We start from the raw sequence: 19,846 nt of genomic DNA on the forward strand, positions 1-19,846 counted from the left end.
AAAAGCCTTTGGAAGCCACCACTCGAACCGTGCCCAGGCACTGGCAGAAGCCCTCCCTCGGCCCCATCTGGTCCTGGGCAAAGCCTCTTTAAGCCACTATCAAGGACAAGGCACGTAGTCACCCAGTGCAGCAGACGCTGCGCCAGGACAGTCAGAAAACAATCAGGTGCTGACGGGCCAATGCTTCTGACCCAGGGATCCTGTCTTGGGACCCATCTAACAGGGCAAACAGGATGTCCCACAGTCCAACCCTTTACAGGAAAAAGCCTTTAAAAACAAAAAAAAAAAAGCCTGAGGTCTAGGGCTACTTAACTCCCGAGTGTTTTTTTTAAACCATTCTTTAATTTTGTTTGTTTATTCTAACAGAAGCGTGGTGCTGGCCCTTGAAAAGGGGACAGCAGCTGCTACCGTCGTTAACACGTCCAGATTTCTCATTGCGACTGACGTTGCTTTTTCAGCGCCTATAATGTCTCTTAAGCATGAAAGTGTTTGCGCACACGAATCCTCACACGATCAGTTTAAGTGAGCTAAATTAGTTGGGGGTTTTTAATGGAATGTTCTGACATTGTACAAAGTTTTAGGTTTTTTTTCCAGTAGCCCTTCTTGTGTATACAGAAGTCTCATGTAGAGAACTTTCTAAAATAAAGTGTGAATATTTTTATTACTCCTTTGTACAGTATTCTAAGAGGAACTAATAAAGTCAGTCTTCATGTAAACACTTGAGTTTGACTCCCTGAATTTTCTTGCGGATGGCTTTTGCCTTTAACCCAGCACAGGAAACAAAGACTATGTGGCAATTCCGAGCCCACCCAGTGACCGACTGCAGCAAAGCAAAGAGCCTGCAGCCCCTTGGCCGGGCCCCGCACCGCTGCTAACAGCGAGCCATAAAGCACAGAACGTGTGTACGTCGCTGCTCAGCCAAAGTGCCTCCAGAAACAGAATATCGTCCCCAACACCACACTAATTAGTTACTTCTCACCGTGTAGTGAAATCCCCCTAAACCAGACCACGCTGTTCCTCATCCTAACAGACCAGAAGTAGAAACAAAAACCAGACCCACGCTAGCAGTCAAACAAATCTTACAGGAGCGGCAGAGCTGTACAACACGTTAAAGCGACCCACAGCCACGAGCAGATCTCGACAGGCTGACCCCAGGCAGCAACCGAAACTTCCCGGAGGAAGAACGGTGCAAGTGATGGGCTTTTTGCACGCTAATGCAGCGGAGGCTTCTGGGTCTCTGGGCAGAAAGGCGGGGACAGAGTGTTTTCCCAGCCCCGCTGTGTCGAAGCGCCCACACCAGTTCAAAGCCCAGCGGGCTGCTCCACACATTGCCCTCCAGCAGCCGGTCAGAAGCCACTCGCTCCTCGAACAGGCAAGTACATTTTTAAGAGCTTTTGGCAGGGAATGGGGGGGAGCAAACTGTTCTCGTTTTGGTTTTGCCTCTTTTTGAAGCCTCCCACGCGAACAAGCCCAACAAGTGCTACTAAAATGACCCCCAGTTAAGCACACGACTATTTCCCAGCCCCACCGCGTACAACGCGCCATCCTCTGGGATGTAACAGTCTTTCCCCTTTCTGGAAGAATCGGACTCAGTCTCTTTTTTCAGACCCTTGTGGGACATTAGGGAGAGGGAAGACATCCCCTATCCACTATCTGACCTGTAAACAGGGATCAGCACCTCTTCTCTAATGTGACTTGATAAAGCAGGGTGCAGAGGAGAGGAAAGACCTCACGCTTCTCCTCAATCCGTATGGGAAGTTTTTTCGTTTCTAGATTGAAGGGGGTTTTTGCCATGTCTTAGCACGCCAATGGAAGCAAGAAGCAAAAGTGAGTCTCCGGAATAAAACCAAGCTGTGACAGGAAACCAACAGTGATTTCGATTCTGCCTCGCAGACACCCAGCTCTCCCTGCAGGGTACAGGCACAGCACCAGGGCACACCCAAGCAGCTGTGCAGGGGTGATTTTTTAGCGCTTTTGGGAGGAGACTTGCCATAGAACAAACTCTCCCACTTTCCCTCAACCCCCTGCTCTCTCAGCACTTTCACTTGCCATATGACTTCAACGAAACCGTTTTTCTAACGCTGTGTTTCGTAACAACACCGCACCGTTCCTGTCTGCCAGGCAACGGGGAAAACGCTGAAGGAGTAAAAACCAGCAAGAAATTGCTCAAGCTTTTTTCCTCTTAAACTGGTGTCAGGGCAATGCGTTAATTAAAGATTAAAGCATTTTGGACCAGGATAGATCCTAGGCTAAGGAGCAACGTCTACTTTAGTCATGAAAACTCTGATGGTAGGTGCTGGTGCGTGCAACAAGTTCCCTTCCTTGAGCGAGCAGGGCCAGGCGGCGGTGCTGGAGACCAGCCCCCGCAAACACTGCGGGCTGCGTTCTCGGTCCGCACGGTGCCTGGGAGCTCCCCAGCAAAGGGGGATGAGGCTGAACAAGCCTCGTTACCAAGCCACAGCTCATGCTCCTGCCCCTCCGAGTGCTCCCTATGAACAGCCCTGTGAATCTTGTGTCTCTGTACTAATCTGGGCTTTGTTGGGGTTATCATCAATTTTGAAAAGTCCTTCATTATTAAAAAGTAACATAGCTGGTTAAAAACCTTCTGCTTGTATTTCAAGTAATTTTGCTAAACCTGTCTTGCCCCTTTCCTAAGGCACCAGTACACTCCGCTTTGCTTCACAAATTCATCCAGCTGCAGCAGAATGTTTAAGAAAGTCACCCAAGCCATAGCTGATGAAATGGATCCAAGAGGAAAACTGGTCCCAGTCCACAGCCTCTTAGACCAGGAACATTTCAAACCCCTCTGTCTAGTGAGAAGAAAAAACAAATCCATATTCCACCGATCTCCCCGCTACCTACAGACATGGTACACACTCGACGATCTGCTGCTGCCTGCAGAAGACAACAAAAGCACAGGTAAAGCCCACTTTTATCATTCTTAAGTTGATCATTTCCATAGACAAACCAGTCGGGTCATTTGTGGCTGAACTCTACCACATTTCATCTTCCTTGTTCGTTACCACATCAATTCTGTGTAATCATGCTCACGCTAGTGCATCAAATTATTTCAGAGTCCCTCTTTCCCAGCGGGGCTGGTCAAAATTCAAGGCAATTTACAGTCAAAAAAAGAACCAGTGACAGAGTTGATGGGAGTCTAAGCCTTTGTGTTGACTCGGCCAGCGTCGAGCTGATAGGAGCTGCCTCCTTGTCCAAAGGGTGGTCCATCAAGCTGGAGAAGAGCCACATATCGCTACCAAAACTTGATGCACTGAAAACAGAAAGGTAAGCAGACACACAGGGAGAACGTACCCTCCGGGCAGCCTCTTCTACCCCATGCCAGGTCACACAATGGCCTTTCAACTGCCAAAACCCAAGATTAAGACCCGAGAGGGTGCATTCTCCCTAAATATGCATGTTTCTGGAGGACAGGAGAGACAGCTTTGTAATGCTTATAGATTTCCCTGTAACTCAGAAGTATTCCCACCTTCCGGCATGGAGTCAAGCCACCTTTCCTCATGGTTTGTACCTGGAGAGGAGCATATAGGTCAGGACAGATCACCTGTGTGACCTGCCCGGCCACAGCCTCGCCGCTCCAGACCCCTCAGACACAGAAGGGGAACACGGTGAGGACAGCAAGAATTGCAGCCCATTTTCTGCCACCCTTCTTCCCCCAGAAGCCCCTGACATTGTGATACTTACACCTGCCCATGTAGCACGAGAAAGGACACAAGCATACGGCTGTTGGTTCCCAGAAGAGCACAGTACTTTTACCATAACCACAGAAAAACCACCGGGACATTGCATCCTTTCTCTCTTTTAGAAAAATAAACCTGAATCACTCCTTCATCCAACAACTACAGAAAACACAACAAAGTTTATATGTGGTTCATGAAGCAATAGAAACTGCCGAGGAGGCCAGCTACGAGGAATCCACCGGGGCAGAGGGGAGCTTCATGACCCAACTTTACGCCAAGTTCTGTGCAAAGGTTTGCAGTCTCCTCAGGCGCAGAAGCCAGTCCTTCCCCAGCATCCGCACGCCGTCCAGGCCTAGTAACGCATTTTTGTCACTGACCAGGGCAACCACGAGAGCAAAGCAAGCATAACCATCCCCAAGGGCTGCACCCTGGCATTCAAGGCAATCCATCTCTACATCACAGACTCATCGTGGGGTAAGTCACTTTCAGAAACTAGCGACTCCTCCATTCAGGAAACAAGGCAGAAGGGGAAAAACAATTTCTGAAGCATCATTCAGCCTCACGGCCACCCTCGGCTCATTCGCAAGGACGTGAACAGGCGCAATAGGGGTGACAGAAACCACCCGGGGGAAGGGCAGGCTGCGGGTGTAAGTTAAAAGAGCGGCTTGGGAAAGAGATGCCGTTTGGCTGGTGTTGGTAAGGAACTGCAAGAGGGACACTGGAAGCCTCAGCTCCATTTCAGGAACCGCAGAGCTCCTGTTGAAAACCGTTGGGGGGGTTTCATTCTTTTCTTTCCCTACTCAGAGGAAAAGAGCCAGGGAGCAAACGGGGTGGTTGACCCTTCAGCGGGAAGACCGGTGCAAAAGACTCTTCTGCAGGACAGGCAGAGAAAGAGAGGGCTGAGATCCACAAAACCCGCTGCAGGATTTCAGGGACCGCGTTTGGCTCGTGTCCTCTGTGCTCCACACTTCCCGTGCCTGCACGGGTCTCGCTGAGACTAAGCCGCCATTTTCATTTCCTCCTGTTTTAACACCCTAACTGGCCGATACAGACCCCAGGGAATGAGGTCTGGGAATAACGAGTTTTAAATGAAGGGGCAGGAGACAGATGCGCTAAAGAGGGCAAACGCCAGCCTGACCTACGACCCGCACGTGAGATTTCACACCTGGGACACCAGGACCTTCAGACTTCAAAACAACAACCCTGGTAAAAAAATACCCATCCAGTTTTAAGTATTTTTCTAAATCGGCAATGCCCTTTTTATCCCGTTGCAGATCTTACGTATTTCCCAAAACAAGGAGCACTCGCATCTGATAGTAAGCAATTTATTTTACTACTTTTGCACTACTTTTACCCCCTTTGGGTTAAGATGGAATCTCTCAGGACAAACACAAACCACCAAAATCAATGTGTTTACTGTAGAGTACTGCCTGTTACCTGAGACATGGCAACTGCCCAACTCAGAATTTTTTATTGCTTAAAAATGTTTTCACGGAAATATTGTAAATTCTATATTTTGGGGTGCCAGCGGACTTCTTGTGCAATTGCCTAGTTTAGAAGTGACATGTTTGGACTCTCTGGTTTTCAGGTCTCTCACAAGGAAAATTAGGACCACTGGAATCAGAAGTTAGAAAGAATTGTCAGATTCTCTCCATGTTGTCTTCCGATCTGTTTGCCATACTTTTAAAAGCCATCAAAGCTGTGATGAGAGACAGGAATCTCTTTCAAGAACTGACCCAGAAAGTAAGCAAAGCTCTTCTTACTGCCGGGATTTATAAACGCAGAGACATCCCAGACCACATCTCCTGCCCCAGAGGTCGTCTCTGCCAGGCCACAACTATCAGTCGCTCAGCACATGTCAGGTCTCCATCACCACAGGGAGAAGGAAGGGGCTCAGGACAGAGCCACCTGCTGAAACGTGTCCTGAATACAGCCTAGCAGGTTCACCTGAAGGTGTCAAACCACTTCATATTCCGCCTCTAACTGGAGCGGTGTGACCGCTAAAGCCGCAATTACCGCCTCATAAACAGCTAAGGGACGGGGGACACACATTACGTGCCTGTTCCCATGCCTCTGCAAGGGACTATCCACGGCCTCCCCTCTTAAATCCTGACATTTTTTCTTAACCCCCCAGATGCAAGCAGTTCTTGATGAAGCTGGTAGCTGTGAGCTGGAAACAGAAAGCCCAGACTTAAAAGACCTGCTGAGCAGCTTACGGGACTCTTCAAGCCAACTTCTCCTTCCGCTGGCAGGAGCAATCACCTACACTCTCGACGCGTTAGATGGTAAGGCTGTCGGCCATTTTAATAGAGAAATCCAGTAGCACCAGAACACATCCCAAGCATCCCCACCGACCAGACTAGCAGAACGCAGGAAACTTGCAGAGCGCAGGAGACTTGCCGAGGATTCACATAACAGCATTCCTTAGGCTGTGGGTGAAGGCGGTTTATGCCGAGAGCACGGACCCGTCCGTAGCAGCCGCCGTTCAGCCCCAGTCGCAGAGCAGCGACTGCCGGGAGCACGACACCGCATGACCACTCTGCCCAGGAACATCCTGCGCGAGGGGATCCTCGAAAAGAGGCTGGAAATCAGAATTAGAACACGGGCAAAGATGGCAAAATCGCTTTACAGCAGGAGCAGTGCAAGTTCCAGGGTTCTTTTCCCAAGGCTGCAACAAAACGCGGCTTGAGCCTCGCCTCGGCCCCGTGCTCTCTGCACGCCATGTCACAGTCCTCCGCGCAGCGTAACCTCGCCTCACGGGGGGGCTGCGCTAATCATCAGGCTTAACACACTGGGAGAACTCCTGAGCGAGGAGACGCTCCCTGCAAGACAGTCGACGGTCACCCTTCACATCCCACCAGTTGTCTCTGGAACACTGGTGGGGGGTTCAGGTACAAACTGTTTTCATTTGCAGAGCTAGCGGAGGATCAGCTGCTGCTGTTGCTGCAGTCCTTGGAAGAGAAGATCGTGTCCCAGCAGCTCAAGCTGGTGAGAGAACGTGCATCACGTTTGCCTCTAGATGAAAGGGTGGGGGGGTCGTTTCAATCAAGCAATATGATGTAGGTAGCGGCCCCCGCTGGGAAGAAGAGAAGGAATAATTGTTCCAAACTTGGCAGGGATTGCAATACTCACTTTGAGAGAAATCACCCCAAAACATCAGGAGTTACGATTTCTAACAACTGTTTTGCTGGTAATAAGTGTTAAATTGGACACAGGTGACTACCATTTTTCTGAAACAGCAGGCAGAAGTTTCTGGCTGCTTTGGCTCCAGATTTTAAAAAACAACACAAAACCGCACTGTGATTTTAATTTCTCGGACATAACGAATTCCTAAGAAATTGGGAACTGAATACACAAGCGGGATAACCTTCCAGGGTGAAAAGTCCCATATATACAGGTGGAGAATTTAGAGCACCCGTTAGAGGGTAAAGCACCCCACAAGTCAAAGAGATCATTTACTTAATGCCTTCTACGGATGGGAGCGTTAAAATACTGATTTTGCTTTTTTTTGTTGTTGCTGTGAAGGTTAAGAGCATCTTGGAATACAACATAGAATGCAGGAAGGAGCCTTTCCGCGTGGACGCCAGCTTGCTGTCCTTCTCACAGGAGATGGAACAAGAATTGACCATTGTGATGGTGGAGATGAGCGGAGTGAAGCTCCAGAAAGACGGATCTGCCATCTGCACTGGAGAAGCCTTCTCAGCCATGGCAGCCCTGTACGTGTCTCTCTACGTCCTCGATCTCCTGAGTAACTCAGATTAGGTCCCGCGTGTCCTCCCACTGGGGATGATCTGAAGGGAACCACTTGATAATCTACGTGGAAGTCTCTTGCTGCAAACCAGTTCCTCTCTCCAAACTTTACCCCTACACAGGCGACACGTTCCTTATTAAGGCTCAGTGCTGCTTTGGAGTAGGAAAAGCAGACTTCTGGCAAGGAAACTCCCTATGGAAGCCAGAAGCTGATACCAAAATTGACCTCCCCCCTGCCATATGAATGCAGAGTGCCAGCTGAAATATCCGCTTGCCCAAATAACCACAAGCCTCTCAATTGTGCTTTATATAATCCTGGCTTTCCTAAACGATGCTGCTACACAGCCACATGCAACCAAGAAGGCGCAAAGCAGTAAATACATCAGCAACAATTCACTTGCCCTGGTCACACCTGCGATTCGTGCGTGACTCAATAAGCTGTGGGGTCTCAGAGCACTTTAATGATGCACACGTGGTAAAATGGCACCTCCACCACACCATTACCCATCCCACCAGCAGCAGGAAGGAATAAATTACATCTCAGAATGACAAATACTTTGATAGCTGCTTTATAACCGCTTTATAAATAAAGAGAATAATTTCTTACTGAGTAACTGGGTGTCCTCAAAGGCAATTCTTTAACCCGCAGGTGTGCTCAGCTGCCCAGCGGTGCAGCCTGCCTGGTGGCCCGGCTCCCCTCAGGCCTCTGGGGCAAGGGGGTGCCCTCAGCAAGGGGCAGTGCTGCGGAGCTGGGCGGTCACTAGTGCCTCTGGGGGCACCGCCAGCACGGGGGGGCCTGGCTGTGCTCTGCACCGGTGTTGAGGGGAGCCGACCCCAGCCTCAGCCTCAGCCCCGAGCCCCTCAAAGGCGGGGGGGGGGGGGGGGCGACCATAATGGCGGCCGGGCCTCGCACCTCGCCTCAGCGCGGCGCGGCGCGAAGCGTCTGCGCATGCGCCGCGAAAAAGGGCGGGAACAGCCGATCGGCGGGCAGAAATACCAGAGCGTCCGCCGGAAACACCCGAGCGCGTGGCGGAAAGACCCGAGCGCTCTGCCGGAAACACCCGAGAGCGAAGCGCGGCGGAAGGAGCCGAAAGGTACCGGTTGCTCGGCGCTCGACCGCGCGTGCCTGGTGGCGAGGCCGGGAGCGGCTGGTCGGGCCTGGCGACTCCCGGCGTGCCCCGCGGTTGTTGCAGTGTCACGGCCGGCCCGGCGCGCCCGGCCATGAAGCAGGAGGGCGCGTCCCGCCGCCGCGGCGACAAGGCCAAGGCCCCCCCCGACGGGCCGCCGCCCGCCCCCCCCGACGTGGAGATGCAGGAGGAGGCAGCGACGGCCGAAACGGCCGGGGAGCGGCAGCCGCAGCGAGAGCTGGACGCCGTCACGTTGGAGGGTGAGGGGGGGTGGGGGGAGGGCACGGCACCGGAGGAGGACTCCGCTAACGGGGATCTGTGAGGGGGGGGGGGGGTCGGTTGGGAGGTCATGGGGAGAAAGGGAGGAGGGTCAGCTCGGTGCAGCCCCCGTGAGGGATCGCTGTAGGAGAGGGGGCTGGGGGAGGAACGGGAAGGGGGGGGGGGGGGCGGGGGTCTGTAGAGGAGGGGGCGGTGTGGGGTGTACGTGGGGGGAGAGGAGCTGGAAAGGGTGTCGGGGGAGGGGAATGTGGGGATCGCTGTGGGGAAGGGGAGTTGGGGGGCTGTAAGAGGAAGAGAGGTGTGTTTTGGGGGGGAACCCCTGGAGGGTCCCTGTGAGGCGCTGCAGAAATGGTGCGGGGGGAGGCTGGAGCCCACTGGGGCAAGGGAAGGGAGCTTGGGGTGGGGGGTTGTCTTCTCCACCCCCCTGCTCTGAGCGGGGTCGGGTCAGGTCACTTGGGGCACGGAGGCTGCACAGCCCCAGCGGACAGAGGGATCCGGGAGCAGCGGGACGGGGCACCTCGTACCGGGAGGGATCCCGGCGCTGGCTTCGCTCCGGTGCGTCCTTCAGCCGGTGGCACGTCCCCTCCGCTCCCGCAGACATCAAGGAGCACGTGAAGCAGCTGGAAAAGGCCGTGTCGGGGAAGGAGCCGCGCTATGTCCTGCGTGCCCTGCGGGCTCTGCCCTCCACCTCCCGCCGGCTCAACTCCAACGTGCTCCACAAAGCCATCACCGGCTTCTTCACCTCCAACACCGCCGTGCGAGACTTCCTCCTCGGCTTCCTGGAGGAGGTACGGCAGCAGGGGGGTGGGCAGAGGGGACACCTTTCCCGCCCCGAGGAGCCTCTGGAGTGCCGCTGGTGCAGGGTGGGAGGGCACCCAGGGGGACAGCACGGGTTTGGGGGGCGCTTGGGACATACAGCCCGGCTGCTCGGGAGCCCGTGTGAGAGGAGATGGGGCGCTGCAGCTCTGCCAGGGATGGGGCTGGAGTGCCACAGCCCAGGCTGGCTCTTGTCACGCCGAGCTGCCGCCAGGACGGGCCTCGCTGGAGGTGGGGGCGTGAGCGGCGCCGGTGGCACAAGGGGTCCAGCCCGTCTCTCTCCCCCCAGTCCATGGACACGGAAGCTGAGCTGCAGTTTCGCCCACGGACGGGGAAGGCGGCTTCAGCCCCTCTCTTGCCAGAAGTGGAGACCTACCTCCAACTGCTGCTCGTCATCTACCTGATGAACAGCAAGCGATACCCGGAGGTGAGATGCCCTGAGCTCTGTGTGGTGCTTCTGCTGCAGGTGGGGCCTGCAGAGCCTCGGGGGACCTGCCTGTCTTCGGTCCTACACCTGCCCCTTCGTTTCGGCTGTGTTTGCAGGCAGCCCTGGAGCTCAATCCCACAGCCCTGGCGGTGTCTCTGCTCTTCCCAGGCAGCAGTTCCTCCCCTCTGACCTCTCTGGTCCTCTCCTGCAGGCTCAGAAAGTGTCCGACGACCTGATGCAGAAGATCAGTTCCCAAAACCGCCGAGCCCTTGACCTGGTGGTGGCAAAATGTTACTACTACCACTCCCGCATCTACGAATTCCTGAATAAACTCGACGTGGTCAGGAGGTAGGGGATGGGGTCCTGCGTGCCGGCTCTCCCCGAGCTCTGCCCCGCACGCCCCGCTCAGCGGGGCTGTTTCTTCCCTCCGCCCCCCCGACCCCCGATGCTCTCCCGCAGCTTCCTGCACGCCCGGCTACGGACGGCCACGCTGCGGCACGACGCGGACGGGCAGGCCACCCTCCTCAACCTGCTGCTGAGGAACTATCTCCACTACAACCTCTACGACCAAGCAGAAAAACTCGTCTCCAAATCCGTGTTCCCCGAGCAGGCCAACAACAACGAGTGGGCTCGGTACCTCTATTACACAGGTGAGACCCAGAGGGGCCCCCGCCTGGGGCTGCCCCCGAGATCCAGGGGGCTCCGGTTCCCCAGAGAAACCCCTCAGAGCGGCTGGAGAGGGGGCTTCCAGGCGGGAAGGGGCCGGTTGGATTCACTCGGGGGGGGGGGGGGGCTTTTCCCCGACTGCCTCCCGCCCCGTGCGAGCACAGGGCGCATCAAGGCCATCCAGCTGGAGTACTCGGAGGCGCGGAGGACCATGACGAACGCCCTGCGGAAGGCGCCGCAGCACACGGCCGTCGGCTTCAAGCAGACGGTGAGCGGGAAGGGGGGAAGCTCGGGGGTGGGGGGGGGGATTGGTACCTCCAGGGAGCCCCGGGGAAGCTGCCTGGGGGCTGGGCCCCGCCGGGGACTCACGGTCTCTTTCTGCTCAAGGTGCACAAGCTGCTCATCGTGGTGGAGCTGCTGCTGGGGGAGATCCCGGACAGGCTCCAGTTCAGACAACCCTCCCTCAAGCGGTCGCTCATGCCCTACTTCCTCCTGACTCAGGGTACGACATCCCTTGCTGGGGGGAAGCAATGGGGGTTTCTCTCCTCTGCCCTCGATGGGATGCGGCTGCAGACACCACTTGGGGAGGAGGAGGAGGAGGAGGAGGGGATGGCAGGGCTGGGGGTCCACCCCACCTCGCTTTCCCCACCGCCCCCTCCCCAGTTAACACAGTCTCTCCTCCAGCCGTCAGGACCGGGAACCTGGCCAAGTTCAACCAAGTCCTCGATCAATTTGGGGACAAGTTCCAGGCCGATGGCACCTACACCCTGATCATTCGTCTGCGGCACAACGTCATCAAGACGGGTAGGAGGCGGGGGCAGGGGGGGACCCTGTCACAGTCGGTGCCGTGGGCTTGGCTCCACTTTCGTTCCTCCCCGCAGGCGTCCGGATGATCAGCCTCTCGTATTCCCGCATCTCCCTGGCTGATATTGCCCAGAAGCTGCAGCTGGACAGCCCGGAGGATGCGGAGTTCATCGTCGCCAAGGTAATGAAGTCCCGTCCCTCCGGGTCCTGGGGCTGCCCCCAGCCCCTGCTGCTCGCCGCTGGCCTTGCCCCCCTGCCCGGCTGCCCCTGCCCTGCCCCTGCCGCGCTCCCTTCCTGGGGCAGTCGCTGGTTTTAGGTCAAGGCCCCTCCAGGGGCTGCTGGGGACACTCAGGGCACCAAGTCCCCTCTCTCGGCGCTGTGTCCTGAGCCCACCGCTCCTGTCACAGCAGCCAGCTCCTCCCTTCACTCTAAACTGCTGCCTCAGCCCTCGGAGACAGCGGGTGCCCTGACCACGTGCCCTCCGGCTTGCAGGCCATCCGGGACGGCGTGATCGAGGCCAGCATCAATCACGAGAAGGGCTACGTCCAGTCGAAGGAGATGATCGACATCTACTCCACCCGGGAGCCCCAGCTGGCCTTTCACCAGCGCATCTCCTTCTGCCTCGACATCCACAACATGTCCGTCAAGGTGAGCGAGGGGCTGCCAGGGCCCGGCCGGAGGGGGCGGCGGGGCAGAGTCGAGGCGTTTCTCAGCTCAGACCTTCTCCTCTCCCTCCTCTTTTTTTTGTTTTCCTTCCAGGCCATGAGGTTCCCACCCAAATCTTACAACAAGGACTTGGAATCTGCAGAGGTGAGATCCTGGTCGACTCGCCGCCAGAAACGGCGGCGGCTGCTCCAGCCCTGAGGCCGCGGGAAGGCCGTGGCTCCTTGTCCCCCAACTGCCACCCCCCCCCTCTGCCTTTGCCTTCCAGGAGCGCCGGGAGCGCGAGCAGCAGGACCTGGAGTTCGCAAAGGAGATGGCAGAGGACGATGATGACGGTTTCCCGTGACCCTCTGGCCTGGCTGTATTTTTTTTTTTTATTTGTCCCTCGGGAAGATGCTGTCTGAGCGGAGCTCCCCCCCGCAGCCCCGGCCCACCCCCCGTCTGCCTTTCTTTTATAAATACCTGCATGTCTGTACTGTGGGAGGGGGACACGGGGGGGCCCTGGGCCCGCAGCCACCGGCCCTGCTCTCCCCTCCCCCTGCCACCCACGGCGGGAACCCCCTTCCCCAATAAACAAACGTTCTTTTAAGGTCGCTTGTGGTCACGGTCGTTGCTGAGCCCGGTGGAAGCGCAGACGAGCCCCTCGCCTGGGAGCTCCTGGGGCCGGGGCAGGCGGGGGGGCAGGAGCGCCCCCAGCTCTCGCAAAAACAATAACGGGGTCAAACTTTGTTAAGCTTCAAGGGTGACTTTTAAAATAAAAGTTGGAAAAACACCAGCCTGGCCTGCTCCTGCCGTGGGTTTGTTGGGACCGTGAGCGCGCGCGGGGCTGACTGCTGTTGCCTGCTCCCCTCCCCGGGGGCTGGGGACCAGCTCTGAGGCACATCCCACCCCGGGGGGGGCTGGAGCTGACCTCCCAGCAGCTCAGGGTGGGGGTGCTGGGGGCTGTGGGAGCCGGGGGCCAGCCTGGAGCTGAGCCAGGGGCACCCGATGGTCGATGGCAGCCGCAGGGCCGGGCAGGGAGTGCCACGGCTGCTCCAGCCCCAGATCCTCTCTCCCAAACAGCACCTTGTTCTGCCCCTGCAGACAACCGCCAGAGCAGGGATTACTGGGATCAGCACTGCGAGAGCAGGTCTGGGCGCAGGGCGGGGGGAAAGGGCTGAGCCCCACCACCCACTTCCCCCTGCTGGGAAAGGCACCGAGGGTCAGGCTGGGCCCTCCTTGTACCCCACCGCCCACCCCAGACCCCAGCCCTGGGGAGTGATGGGGCCAGGGGCCGTGCAGCTGCCCTGGGTGGATCCCACCAGCAGCTGGGACCAGCTGGGCTCATTCTCTGGGGAAATCTGGGAATCTCCCAGCACGCCCATGCCAGACCGGGGGCCGGCGGTCAAGCGTGGGGCTGCCCAAGGGTGGTGGACGCAGCTTGTCCCTGCTCCAGGGTCGTCCCTGGGGGGGGACTAAGGTGGAGCAGGGAAGGCCAGAGCCTAGCCAGCACTGGGGAGCGCTGGGTGCAGCACTGGGGACACCCGGACACCCCGGAAGCGCTGGCTCGTTGGCAGATGGAGGAAGGAGCCAAGGGTGCCCAGGTCAGCCCCGCGGAGAGGAAGGGTGGCCACGAGGCAGAACCGCAGCGGGGTGGGTGCCCAGGACAGTCCCCAGGGCCAGGCCGGGCAGCTCCAGTCCCAGGGGGCGGGGGGGACGGTTGTGCTGGGCCAGCTCTGCCACCCGCGACCCAACACCCACAGGGTTTCGGGTCCGGTCACCACTTCCTTCCTTGGAAAGCTGACGGGGGCTTTGGGCCCCACCAGGCGCTGATTCACGTCCCCCCGCACCCAAATTCCTGAAAGCACCGACCTGCTGAGATGGCAGCTCCGCTCTGGGTAACAGGGCGATCCCGCAGGCCCTCGGGCAGGCCATGCCAAGCCCTCTCAATGGCCACCCGCTCTGGAAGGCCCCTGACTTCCCCCGGCTCCGGGGAGGGCACGTACTGAGCCGGGGGAGGGGGTTTCTCCCAGAAAATCCCATGAACAGCCTCCACTGCTGAGGTCCTTTCACACAGCCTAAGAGTAGAACACTTAGTGCTGCCAGGTGCTGGGAATGGAAGTCATCGTTAGGTTTCAGAGTTAACACCTGCCTCGTGCTGGGCGAGGCCTTGGGTGGTGCTCGCGGATTGGCTGCAGCCGCCAGGGGGGTTCCTTTCCCCAGCTGGAGGTGGGAGCAGCTCCTGGGGCTTGGGGCTGGCTCTGCCGGCCGTGCCCCGTGGGCTGTACCCCATCCCGGTGCACACCGAGGTCTGCGGCGTGCAAGGATGGGGGGGCCCTGTCCCCATCCCCACCCCCACGGCCTGCGGGAGGGCGGTGATGGGACCCAGGCCGGGGGTCAGTGGGGCAGAGTGTGACCCTCCTGGCTGAACACTGCCCCAGGGTCACCCTGCCCGGACCCTTCCTCAGGCCCCGGGGCTGGGGGTTGAGCGGGTGCCTCCCATGCCCCAGCCACCCGTGCCGGGCAGGAGCTGGTCCAGCTGGCACCGGCCCAGCGGATCGTCCTGGAAGCACTTGCGGGAACTGGCACGAGCCAAAATTCCCACGTCAGAGCCGTGGGGCCACAGTGGGGCAGGGAGCAGCTCCCGGGGCTGCCCTGGCAGCCGCTTCCCCGAAGGGGCAGGCAGGAACGGCACCTCACTGCTGGGGGGGGGGGGGGTGTCGGGCCCCCCGTGCAGCCGGGTGCTTGGCGCTGCACGCAGGGACGCTGAGCACGGCCTGGCCCAGCGGCACCCAGTAGGGCAGGATCTGGCCACCGTGGTGCTGGGCGGGTGCATGGACGGGGTCTTGTCCACCTCCAGCTGGTCCCACCACCGTGAAGGTCACAGCACCAGCGCCTGCCTTGACGCCGGGGTGAGGGGCTCGGGGAGGCGACCACGCGGGCTGGGGATGGCGACAATCCCGGAGGGACGCCGGCTACGAAAAGCCACCGTCCCCTTGCCCCGTCACCTGCGAGTGACCCTGGGCACCAGCCAGCCCGGCTGACAAGCGGGTTAATGAGTCACCAAGCCCCCACCAGAACCGTCCCGGCACCTGGCACCTGCCCCAGTGCCAGGACTCCGCTGGGCGCCCGCCGCCGCACCGAGGGGCACCGCTGCCCACCGGCCCGGGGAAAGCCCCGCGGGCAGCGAGGCGCGGGCAGCGGCCGGGAGCACCCAGCTCCCGGGATTTGCATGTTGGTGATTAAGACAATGAGGCAATCGGCACTGTTGCCACATCAGTGTGAAACCCCGGAGCCCGCTATAAATGCCCTAATCGATGAGGCCGCCCAGAGCCGGGGCAGGAGCGAGCTGTGCCGGCCGGGCCACGCTTGCAGAGAGGACGAGACGCCGGAGCCGGCCACCATGTGCTTCCTCACCCGTGAGTACCCGCAGCCCCCACCGCACCCACTGCACCCACTTCCCCCACTGCTCCCACAGCACCCACTTCCCCCATAAACCCCACCTTACCTGTAGCACCCACTGCACCCCAGCACCCGCTGCACCAGCACACCCAGAGGTCCTGGCACCGTGGGGCTGGTGGGACGCAGGGAGCACCCGGTCCCTCTCTCCCTTTTGAGGGGGGTCCCTGCCCCTTCCCCAGGCTGCAATGGTGCCGTCATCGCTGGTTGCTGAGGCCAGACCCCAGCGGTGGGTTGGGGACGGGGGTGTCCCCAGGGTGGGCGCTGAGCCGCTGTCCCCCGCAGGCGTGCTGGTGCTGCTGGTGGGCGCGCTGCTGTGGGCACCGTGGCGGGCGCTGCACGGGGCGCCGCTGGCCGAGCTCTCGGGGGACCAGGACTTCCAGCTCTTCCTGAACAAGAACCTCGAGTTCACCCGCAAGATCAAGGGGGACGTGGCTGCGCTGCGGCACGTGGTGGTGAGTCCTGGGCACCCCATGGGGGGGGACGGACGGTGGCCGCAGGCGCTGCGGGGTGCCAGATAAGGTGACCTTCCCCTCCCCAGCTTTATCGGCACGGCGAGGCCGGGAGCCAGCGGTGGTGTCCCCTGCGCCTCGGCCTCCTGCCGCTCTGCTCAGCCCCGGGGTCCTGGGGCGCCCGTGGGGGCTGTGACCATGCAGAGCCCCGCTGCTCCCTTGGGGACACGTGGGGACCTCCCCGGGGCACTCACTGGCCGGAGCGGCCACGCTGTGGTTTGCTCATCCCGTCCCCATCTCACCAGGGCAGCAGGTCCACCCCATCCCCTCCCTCCTCCTGGCTGGGCTGCGGGGTGGGGGGGTGGTCCTGCACCCCAGGGATGGGGTGCCAGGGTGCAGCGGGGTCCTCGGGCTGCCCTGACCCTGTCCCCTTCGCCCGCAGTGCGTCACCTTCCAGCTGTGCGAGGAGGAAGAGCTGCTGCTGGTGCGGCAGGCCCTGGGCATCACGCAGGCGCCGCTGGAGCAGTGCCACAGCCGCACCTTCCAGGCGGTGAGTGCTGGCAGCCCATCCCTGCCACGAGCTGGCCGGTCTCAGCCCCACCGGCTTCGCCACTGCTCGGAGCATCCCGAAGCCCGCCGTGGCTCAGGGTGCGGTGGCCGGGCTGTGCCGAGCCCCCGCTGACCGCGCCGTGCCCGCCCGCAGGAGGCCTGCTTCAGCCAGATCCGCGACGGGCTCCGTGCCTACCACGGCTCCCTCGCCGCCGTCCGGGAGCTGCTGCCGGGGCACGCCGGGCTGGTGGAGACCCTGCAGCTGGACGCTGCCAACCTCTCCTCCAACATCCAGCAGCAGGTGAGGGGGACACAGGGGGTTTGGGGGGAACGGGGTAGGCACACACGGGGGTCAGAGACGGGCAGGGGACACGGGGCTCTGCCTCCCCCGGGCTCACACCAGCTCTGAGCGCTGCCAGGGTTGCTGCCGCGCTCCCAGGGCGTCTTTGGGTCCAGAGCTGATGCCTCTGCCTCTGCCCGGCTGCAGATGGAGGACCTGGGCCTGGCCACGGTGACGTACCCCACGGAGGACCGGGGTCCCCTCCCCACCTTCTCCTCCCGCTTCCACCAGCAAGTCGGTGGCTTCTTCATCCTGGCCAACTTCCAGCGGTTCCTGGAGACGGCGTACCGGGCGCTGCGGCACCTCGCCCGCCTCTGACGCCCGGCCCCGCACCACCGCACCCTATTTATTGACGTCCCAGCCTGAGCGACCTTCCCCGGGAGCGCCCGGCTCTGCTGCTTATTTAATATTTATCGCTATTTAATATTTATCTGGCCGGGGATGCTCCCCCGAGCAGGGCGGCCGGCCCTGCGGTGGCATCCGTGCACGGGTGTCTGTGCGCAACTTCACCCTTGTTTAATATTTAAACAAAAGCGTATCTCTGCTATGAGGTTCGGGAGCTGGGCTGAGCCCCCCGCAGCTGCCGCGGGCACAGCGTGTGCCTCGGTTTCCCCACGGCTCGCGCGGGGCGCTGCGGGTGCCTCCTTACCCCTGCAGCATCCCACCCGGCCGAGGGGAAACCGTCTTCATCTGTGGATGAAGATGCTTCAGGGCAGCATCTCCCTGCCCGGGCTGCAGCCTGCAGGGACAGATCTGATGGGTGTTATTTCTATTAGGTGTAGTGACACTAATTAATATTTATTAGCCATTAGGTAAGAGGGAGGGAGGGGAGGATGGAGCTGCCGACGAGGCTTTTCCAGGGAAGCTCCAACACCTTTGGCGGGGGGGGGGGGGCTGCACCTCTGCTCTGCCAGCGCCCGCCCCCCCCCCCCTTTCCCTGCTAAACTCGGTGTATTTATTGCAGTTTTAACTTATTTGCACCCATCTCCTGGCCCGGGGGAGCGGCTCAGCGCTGCCCTGGGTGCCCTGAGCCTGGCACAGCCCCGGGTCTCGTGGCTGTGCCAGCAGCTCCCACCGGCCCACGCAGCCGTATTTGTGTATCGGAAATTTCGCAGCCCGCCCCGGCGGGGCTCTCGGCGGTGTGTTTTGTACTTATTTATTGCTGCAGCTGCGTGAGCCTCAGAGAAATACATGCTGGGGGGTTTTTTATATGGGATAAAAATGGAAATAAACTCTATTTTTGCTCCAGAGCCTGGGCTGGCCTTTCTTGCTGTCCTCTGCTTGCATGGGGGACACACACTGTGTGGCCGGAGCGTGGGGACACGGGGACAGAGAGATGGGGCACAGGGGAACGGGCTCATTCGGGGCCGGCCTGGGGTTGCTGGCATCAGCTCAGCGATGCCCAGCCCCGATGGCCACCAGCACCCCCAGCCCTCCTGCCCCTGCCATGCGGCGTGAGCCCCCTTCGAGAGCCGGGAAGCACCCGTGGGGTGACGGGGTGCGGCTGCCCGGGGGCGGCAGCTTCCTCCCACACCCGCCAGCGCCGCTTGGGCAAGAGCCGATTCCTAGAAAGCGCCAGAGCAGCGCCGAGCCCAGGGCAGCAGTGTGGGGCCACGGGGAGCAGCCCTGGCACCGCCAGCAGCTGGAGTGGGGGGGTCACCCCCATCCCGTATGCCTGGAGCCCTCCCGGAGCTGCCCCGACGGGACGGGACTCCCAGCAGCGAGAAAGGCAAAGCGGAGGGACAAGGATGTGCCCGAGCGAAGGCGGCAGAGCCAGGCGACCCGGGCATCGCCTCCCCCCCGCCCTGGCAAGCCCCCGCAGCACTCCCCAGCCGGGCCACGGCCTCTCCCTGCTCCTCTGGGGGTGTTCGGCCACCCCCGGGCTGTCCCTGTGCTTCCAGGCTTGCACCAGCCCCGTTTCCTCCCGCCCATCCCGTGGTCGCATCCCGTGACCGCCGGCATCCCCGCGCCGCGCTCAGCCCGGCCGCAGCGGGGACGAAGCCAAGCTCCCGTGGGTGCCGGGGCGTCCTTCCCCATCATTTCCCAGCCCTGGGAAGGGGCAGGTGCGAGGTGGGGAGCCCCACTGCCACCCACCGCCCCGTCCTGGAGCATCGCCACCTCCCTGCTGCGGAGAAGACTTGTTTGGCCGCGCACCCTGCCTGCAGCGGCTCCCGGGAGAGCAACGGGGCGAGAGCCATTGCTCCTTCCTCCCGCGGCTTATCAGCGCTTACAGGAACCCCCTTCTCCCGCCCCAGCCCCTTCCTGGAAGGTGAAGTGCCGGGCGCCAACACCGAGCGCGCGGCTGCCGCCGGCAAATATTGACAGAGCTGGGAAGGCCAAGAGCGCCGGGTCCTGCTCTTTGCTCGGAGCTAACGGTAAAGAGCTGCCCGCGGGCGAGCCGGCACTGCCACCGGCCCGGGGCAGAGGTCGGTACCGGCTCAGCGCAGGACTCGTGCCCGCGGCAGAGCCGGTGGGGAGCAGCGCGGGCACCGAGCGCTCCGGCGGGGCAGCCCTCGCCCTCCGTCCCGGCCTGTGCAGCAGCTCCACCCAGCCCTGCCACCCACTCTCCGCCTGCCCTCGTACTGGGGGACCAGTGTGTGCCAGGCGGCTGCCCACTGGGGCTCACAGGAGGCAGCAGGACGGGGTGGGCGATGGCCAAGGACCGGCCACCACCCGCAGCCACCCCAAAGCGCGGCCAAGCTCCTCCGCTGACCGCACCGGGGTCTCTCCCTCCAGCAAAGCCCGCGAGCAGCCAAGAGCTGAGCTCACGCCGGGGGGCAGGCAGGGGTCAGGCAGGCCCTGAGTCACCATCCCGCCGTCTTCTCCCCGGCCAGCGT

At 60.4% G+C, this 19,846-nt stretch overlaps 3 protein-coding genes across 4 annotated transcripts; all 3 read left to right on the forward strand.

The window, feature by feature from the left end:
* The first annotated feature begins 2,660 nt into the window (after window positions 1-2,660).
* Window positions 2,661-8,053, forward strand: GSDMA (gasdermin A). Its single transcript, XM_009946379.2, has 9 exons — window positions 2,661-2,919; window positions 3,075-3,285; window positions 3,824-3,989; window positions 4,079-4,172; window positions 4,973-5,014; window positions 5,287-5,441; window positions 5,833-5,983; window positions 6,613-6,686; window positions 7,224-8,053. Exons 1-9 carry the CDS (start codon window positions 2,706-2,708, stop codon window positions 7,458-7,460), a joined length of 1,344 nt encoding a protein of 447 aa, XP_009944681.2. The 5' UTR covers window positions 2,661-2,705; the 3' UTR covers window positions 7,461-8,053.
* A 616-nt stretch (window positions 8,054-8,669) lies between these two features.
* PSMD3 (proteasome 26S subunit, non-ATPase 3) lies at window positions 8,670-13,005 on the forward strand. 2 transcript variants are annotated; one of them, XM_086477792.1, is made up of 12 exons: window positions 8,670-8,835; window positions 9,452-9,647; window positions 9,941-10,097; window positions 10,309-10,445; window positions 10,557-10,747; window positions 10,928-11,031; window positions 11,151-11,265; window positions 11,448-11,567; window positions 11,645-11,748; window positions 12,060-12,215; window positions 12,327-12,377; window positions 12,499-13,005. In XM_086477792.1, the coding sequence occupies exons 1-12, from the start codon at window positions 8,670-8,672 to the stop codon at window positions 12,574-12,576; spliced, it is 1,575 nt and encodes a 524-aa protein (XP_086333918.1). In that variant the 3' UTR covers window positions 12,577-13,005. The 2 variants fall into 2 exon arrangements, with proteins under 2 accessions (XP_086333918.1, XP_086333919.1); XM_086477793.1 differs by having other exon boundaries at window positions 9,452-9,642; window positions 9,960-10,097.
* Window positions 13,006-15,459: 2,454 nt separating this feature from the next.
* On the forward strand, window positions 15,460-17,327 carry CSF3 (colony stimulating factor 3). Its single transcript, XM_086477962.1, has 5 exons — window positions 15,460-15,628; window positions 15,954-16,123; window positions 16,563-16,670; window positions 16,824-16,970; window positions 17,157-17,327. The coding sequence occupies exons 1-5, from the start codon at window positions 15,460-15,462 to the stop codon at window positions 17,325-17,327; spliced, it is 765 nt and encodes a 254-aa protein (XP_086334088.1).
* Window positions 17,328-19,846: the final 2,519 nt, after the last annotated feature.

Source organism: Leptosomus discolor, chromosome 25, assembly GCF_034619465.1.
Source record: "Leptosomus discolor isolate bLepDis1 chromosome 25, bLepDis1.hap2, whole genome shotgun sequence".
In the NCBI taxonomy this organism is placed as follows: domain Eukaryota; kingdom Metazoa; phylum Chordata; class Aves; order Leptosomiformes; family Leptosomidae; genus Leptosomus; species Leptosomus discolor.

Coding starts and splice junctions, on each gene's coding strand:
- GSDMA (XM_009946379.2), top strand. CDS start 2,706: ATGTTTAAGAAAGTCACCCAAGCCATAGCTGATGAAATGGATCCAAGA. Junction 4,173..4,972: donor CATCACAGACTCATCGTGGG/GTAAGTCACTTT, acceptor ATCCCGTTGCAG/ATCTTACGTATTTCCCAAAA. Junction 5,442..5,832: donor TTCAAGAACTGACCCAGAAA/GTAAGCAAAGCT, acceptor TTAACCCCCCAG/ATGCAAGCAGTTCTTGATGA.
- PSMD3 (XM_086477792.1), top strand. CDS start 8,670: ATGAAGCAGGAGGGCGCGTCCCGCCGCCGCGGCGACAAGGCCAAGGCC. Junction 10,748..10,927: donor TCGGTACCTCTATTACACAG/GTGAGACCCAGA, acceptor GTGCGAGCACAG/GGCGCATCAAGGCCATCCAG. Junction 11,032..11,150: donor CCGTCGGCTTCAAGCAGACG/GTGAGCGGGAAG, acceptor TTTCTGCTCAAG/GTGCACAAGCTGCTCATCGT.
- CSF3 (XM_086477962.1), top strand. CDS start 15,460: ATGAGGCAATCGGCACTGTTGCCACATCAGTGTGAAACCCCGGAGCCC. Junction 15,629..15,953: donor CACCATGTGCTTCCTCACCC/GTGAGTACCCGC, acceptor TGTCCCCCGCAG/GCGTGCTGGTGCTGCTGGTG. Junction 16,124..16,562: donor CTGCGCTGCGGCACGTGGTG/GTGAGTCCTGGG, acceptor CTTCGCCCGCAG/TGCGTCACCTTCCAGCTGTG.